The sequence below is a fragment of the Eschrichtius robustus genome, chromosome 3 (genome assembly GCF_028021215.1).
Source record: "Eschrichtius robustus isolate mEscRob2 chromosome 3, mEscRob2.pri, whole genome shotgun sequence".
Lineage (NCBI taxonomy): Eukaryota > Metazoa > Chordata > Mammalia > Artiodactyla > Eschrichtiidae > Eschrichtius > Eschrichtius robustus.
In genome coordinates this window covers 15239159-15245605 of record NC_090826.1, presented here as the reverse complement: position 1 = coordinate 15245605, position 6447 = coordinate 15239159, and the positions used below count along the sequence as shown (strand labels likewise).

Below are 6447 nucleotides of genomic sequence, written 5' to 3'. Positions count from 1 at the left end.
GCACCGCAACGAAGAGCAGCCCGCCGCCCCCACTGGAACTAGAGAAGGCCCACGCACAGCAACGAAGACCCAACGCGGCCAAAAAGAAATAAATTTATTTTTTTAAAAATCGAATTTCACCAATATTTACATATTTTGATTCTAGTAAGTCATGAGGTTTTCTTAAGCCAATGCCATGATTATTTCACATCAGCACTATGTGTTAATTATAATTCTCTAGTTGTGTATTCCCCACCAGTTCTTCATGGAAAGAGGTCAAAGTGACCCCTTTGGCTTCTATTCAATATCCAAACTGCAGAAGTTCTTCCACAAAATGAAAGGGACATTTCCTGCCCTTTGCTTAGGAGAATTTTTGGCCAAGAAGCATGGGTATTTCTGGTCTACTTTTTTACTACCAGCAGGACTCTCGTTTTCAAGTTCCTTTAGAAACAATTATAATTAATTAGAATTATCTGAGAGTGTAGATTTGGCCAAATGACTCACTGGCATAAAGTACAGGCTTTTTTTAATGAAGATATCAGGCACCGTGACTCAATGCCCAGGGGGAATTCTGGAGATGCCTAACCCATTTTGACCTCTTTCGAGTCCACGGTCTTTGTCTAGCTCACTTTACAGAGGCCTCTACCTAAACCCACAAATGGTTGGACTGGCAGCCATGTAGCCATGCCTCCCGGAAGCGTCCCTGCCATGTGCACCTATACACTAAACATTATGTTGTAAAGGTAGGAAGAGTCACACTTACTTTTAAAGAAGGTAAGTGAGAAAACAAGTCCTAATCCAAAACCAGTACCTACAAAGAGGGAGGAAAAACATGTTAAATATCTTAATAGTAATGACAAAAACAAAACGAACATTTCATAAACGTGAACACTTATAAAACAGATTTTTTAATTTGGTAGAGAGATGATTTTCTCATTTCTAACCTTCCTTCTTGTTGTCAGAGGCTTTATCTATGCCTTTGGTCCCTTTGCCCCAATAGGGGATGAGAACTTTCTTCACCATTCTGTCTAAACAAGTCTTAGGGGTGGGGGAACAAACCAGGAGACAGTTCCCGAGTAGAGGCTCTCTGCGCTGCTTGCGAATAGCGTCCAGCACCTTGGGCTCTCCCACCCACCTTCCGCAGGGGTGCCACAGCCAGCACATCAGGTAAACAATGTCAGCAGGAAGCTCCCCTTGTCGTTTCAGCACTTTGAGTGATGGCTACTTTTTGAGGAAGATGGAAAGGAGTGATCCAGAACAGTTGCCAAAGGTTGTCACAAGTCAAACACAAGTCAGAGTGTCCAGACAGAGGGAAAGCACTTTCTCAAATGTGAAGATTAATCCCCTCTCCTCATTTTACTCACAGGGCATTTTTAACCACTATCTTTCAAAATAAAAGAACAAATGCAAGCCTGTTTTAATGATCTGGTAGAAAAAAAAATTTTTAATACCTAATTTTAAATCAAACTTCATAGGAACGTAAGCTTGGGGTTAAAAAAAAAAACAAAAAGAGGTTAAATTCTCATTTTGACCAATATTTCTCAAACCTTGGTCACTGCTACAGTCATAATTTTTGCTAATGCGTACTTCATCTGCACACTTATTTTCTTTGAAAAAACCATCAATGTATGTATTTAATTATATCAATTCAACCTCAACTTAAATAATATTAGTATAATCATAGATTTGACTGCTAGCTATATTTTTTTCATAAGGTGTGTTAAAATGAATGTAGAACCATTAAAATAAAAACATTTACCTGTGGTACTACTTTAGGGAAAAAAATCATCTCACATACTGTAGAGATACATGTCCCAAACTTTGAGATAAACTTATTTTTCCATTATCAAAAAAGTAAGTTATACATGCCAACGAAGACAGCTAAGATCTGATTTTTTCCCCCAGACTTGACAGATTAATTGTTTTCAGACTTTTCAGAGTATTCTGATGCTCTTTACTAAGTGTCTGCTCCATGGTCCAACAGAGACCCCGACCAACCTCTTTACAATTAAGCACCACATTAAAGTCCCAATTCTCACTTGCCTTAATGGTTTTCGAATACGTGCTGTTGAAATTCCAAGAGCTTCTTTCCTGTCTAACCATGAATTTAGGCTACTGCAGTGTGAACATTCAAAGTACTCCTCAGTCAGCAAACCTGACCTTTCTGCTCCAAACACAGAGAACTTCGTCTTGAGCAAACAAGCTAATCCACACCTTTTTTGCTTCACCTATGCAACAATCCAGCTGATGCTGGCCTGAAGAAAGTGTTTATGCTATCATCCAGAATGATTTCTGATAATTTTCTCTTACAGTCTATAGGTGGCCATGATGTGTATTTCCTTCCTATGACTATATCCTATACAAATATGAATTTTAATGAAAAATCATTACTTTGTACTGTCCAACAGACCCTGCATTAGGTACTGGCGCCCAACTTTAAAATGCAACATTTGAAGATCACTCATGTCATCCTAATTTCCATGTAATTTAATAAAATGATGGAAAACTCGTCAGTTTACAGACCACAATAGTTAACCTATTCAAGGCTGATATAAAGAGAAGGAAAAGGAACAAACATCAGTACTTCCCATGAGTACCCAACATTCCCTCCCTATTCTACCAAAAAAAAAAAAAAATTATCTTTTAAACCAAACAACACCCTGATATGGTATTACCCCCCAGTTTCCAGACGCAGAAAATAACTTGCTCAAGGACATGCTCAGTTAGTGGAAGAACAATGAACTGGGCCCAAGTCTGCCAGACTCCAAAGCCACTATACCCACTATGTCCTGACACTGGATTCCCCTACAACTTCAACCCCTAAACAATCACTACCTCCAAGGGAAATTGGAGTGTCAAGATTTCTACTGCCAATGAAGTAGGATACAGCCAAAAACCAAATTGTGCTTCCTATGCAACAGCCCAGAACGCTAGGCAACCAGGGTAGTAACAAGTCTGCACAAGGCCAGATGGGCTTGTTCCGATTCATTCCCAGACTAATCCTACAGCACATGTCACAGACACAATTCTACCTGGTAGGTGTGATTCAAGAACTTCACGGAAATGGCAACTATCACGATCGATAGCCCTCAGCAAGAATCTGCTGTTGCTTGGTTTATAAAATGGCACAGGGTTCAATTTCAAAGCAACTTGCCTCACCCCCTTGCAGCTGGAAGATGAGTAAGACAGTAAATTGGTACTAGAAAATGAGGTAAAGAATTTGGACTGGCCTACAGATTTCAAACCAGGCAATGGGATGGGGAGTTAGGCCAGTAAAAACATAATGGCTTACAATCAGAGCTTTTGGTCTTCTCCATCTGGAAGGCAATTTTTGGGCAAACAAATCAAAAGCCCAAAAGGAAAATATTTCAGCATTTTTCTTGTCCCTCTGATTCCATTCCTGTCTCTCCTATTTTCCCCCAAGGAAAGAAAGCTCTCTGATGCTCAACTTTTCCTAACAGTAGACCAAGAACGATGCTAAACCCACTGCTACCAGTATCACTCAACCACAAAGAGGAGAAATGCTTCAACATCAACCAGTACAGAGCAGAAAATCTTCCCTCTCTAGACTTCATTTAAGTTCAGGTATATGCCTGACCGCCCAGTTTTGCTCTGATTAAAGGCATTTACCTGCAAGTATAAATATGAGATCAAAATTACAGTTCAGACTAGCCCAAAGACAGAGTGTACTCTACGGTCTTCGTTAAATTGGGCTGCTACATCTTCAATTCCTATGAGACTTTTCTTCTCCACTTCTATATTTTTAAGACACAAAATATCAAGTCTGTTCTCTTCAGAAAAAATAATATGGAAAATGATGTTTAAATGCCAACGTGTTACTTTAAGTTAGCTACCTCGGTTATTTAAGAGATAAACAGTGGTGGAACTGCTGATGAGTTTTACAGGTTCAAGTTCTCACATGCTCAATTTTCTTTTAAAAGGCAACATGTTGCTTCAAAGAAAGTCCCACCTGATTAGGGGACACCAACTCTGCAGCTGTTTCCACTAAAGACTGGCACCTCTAGGCCAGGTTTAAACTTCATAACAATAAAACATGAAAGGTTTGTCTTACAATGAAAACAAACCAACATGGAAAAGAGAAGAGTTTTTCTCTGCCTTTGGCCACTATTTTTTGTTGTTGCATGACAAGTTCTCTTAGAAGAAAAAGCCAAAGGAAAAAGTACAAAGCATTTTTCACCTTCCCTGGAAGCAAATATTTAACTATGAATAAAACTTATGTAACTCTGCCTCCCCTTTTAAGCCTGTTCTTTTGGCCCACGATGTCTGGAATGACAAATAACCCTAAAGTAAAGAAATGCCTGATTGTGGGTACACATCTTCCTAATGGCAAAGTCCGCCAAGGCAGGTGGGGAGCAAGGCAAAAAAACAACAAAAAAAACCCCCACCCCATAACAGAGAAGCCTTATGGAATTGACATTAGGCAGGGAGCCCATGCTCTGAAACCATTTCTTCTGGAGAGGAATAAGAATTGGCACAAATTCTTTCAAAAAGAAATTACTCTGAATCAAGCTAACCCTGCACTTTAGGGCATGCTTAGTGCCCAAAAGGACATCATAAAACCAGCTAGTAGATAAACACACGTTTTTAGAAAGAAGCAATTCCTTAACAATTCATCTGATACTATTTTAGTAACAAAACAACAGAGAATTTGCTCCACTAACTACATAAAAAATACTGCCTCCTCACATCCCCAAGTGGATTTTATAACAAATTTAAAAGAATAACAACCAACAGCAGGATACCAGTGTATACCCTAAGCCACACTTTGTGTGGGGGTGGGCGGAACTATGCTGATGGCCATCACTGTGGCATACGGACCACTTCTAGTTAATCAATGCAACTTTTAGAAAAGTCTTTGCTCTTACCATGCCATATATCACAAAGCTTGACTTCACTGAAATTATTGAGAAAGCAAACATAATCAGCAAGAATTAAGAAGCAGGCTACATAATCTGACTGCAGTCCTGGGGTAGAAATGTACTTTGAATTTTTGGGGGGGCCGCGCCGGATGGCATGCAGGATCTTAGTTCCCCAAACAGGGATCAAACCCGGGCCCCTGCAGTGGAAGCGCGGAGTCTTAACCACTGGATTGCCAGCGAAGTCCCAGAAGTGTACTTTGGATATCAGTCCCTAAGCAGAACAAGTTGGAGCAATAAAGGTTCCTGTGGAATCAACTTTGTAGAAGTTGCAATTGCCAATGGACTTTCAACTGAGGAAGAATAACTCATTGTTGGGAGAGGCATAAAAAAATCCTTAGAAAGTCACTTAGAAAACATTTCTATGAAAGATTGATCACAGGGGAAAGAAGACCATAGACCCACTTTATTTATCAATAATTGATCATATAATTAAGATCTCACTCCAGCTTACAGTTAACATTTTAAACAAAGCTCCTAAATTCATAAGTCTAATGTATAGTTTATCAATGCTAAATTTTCATCTGCATCTAAAAATTAAAATTGCAAAGCAACTCCATTTTAATTTGTATAATATAACAAGATGTATGAGCAAAAACTTAACTACCATATTCAACTGGCAGTTTATGAATATGAGAAACTACAGGAATTACAAGCAAGTTTTCAAGATCCTAGGAGCCATGGGCCAAACAACTTTACTCTTGAATGTCTGAAAGAAAAGATACAGCTTCCAAAAAATGAGAGATTTACTCTCCCACTGAGTGGGATGGCAAGAGCACCGATGCTGTCCCGAGACAGGCCCAGTTCAGACCACTGGGCCATCCTCACCAGCCAGCTCTCTGACCTTAGGTCAGTGCTTTAACCTCGCCCGCCCTCAGCGTGCTCATCTGTAGAGTGAAAACCATCTCCTAGGGCTGCTGTATTAGGAAAATGTAAAGGTATCTGCAGTGTCTGACACAGACTTCAATAAATAGTAGTAAGTTCTGCTACCTTTCTAAAAAAACTCAAAAGATGTCAAAACTGTAAGGTAATAGTTAAATCCTCTATTAAAACACAACTCCCTGGCTTGCGGAGGATCACACTGTGGGTGAACCAGAGCTGAAAATCAGAATCTACTTTTCCCACTCTTCGCATAGTTGACTTTATTTCATAGGCATTAGCAACTGTTTATAGAAATACATCAGGTTTTGCTACATGATTTTTTAAAAATAGGAGATTCCTTCAGACTCACTGCTGAACTAGAACATTTTGCTTTAAAATATAATAAAGATTTTCCTAGAGCTGTCTTGTGTTTAATAAAGCTATATTTATGCTTTGAACATGGATTAATATCAAACTGGCCTATTTAGAATGGGTGTGCTTTCCTGTTCAATCATGTTTCTATCAACACTATTACAATCATCAAATGCATTTGTTGTGACAGACAAACAAGAACGTGCTTTTATAGAAAAGTACCCTTGGGACTGAGTTTGGTGAGAATTACATTTCCAAGAAACATTCCTGGTTTATGAAAGATGCTCAGGGCCCAATT

At 39.2% G+C, this 6447-nt stretch overlaps 1 protein-coding gene across 1 annotated transcript in view; it reads right to left on the bottom strand.

The window, feature by feature from the left end:
* MICOS10 (mitochondrial contact site and cristae organizing system subunit 10) overlaps positions 1-6447 on the bottom strand; it is a 35630-nt gene that overhangs the window by 3029 nt on the left and 26154 nt on the right. The window contains exon 2 of the mRNA XM_068539052.1: positions 743-790. Coding sequence (XP_068395153.1) covers positions 743-790 — 48 coding nt within the window. The remainder of the gene's footprint in view (positions 1-742; positions 791-6447) is intronic.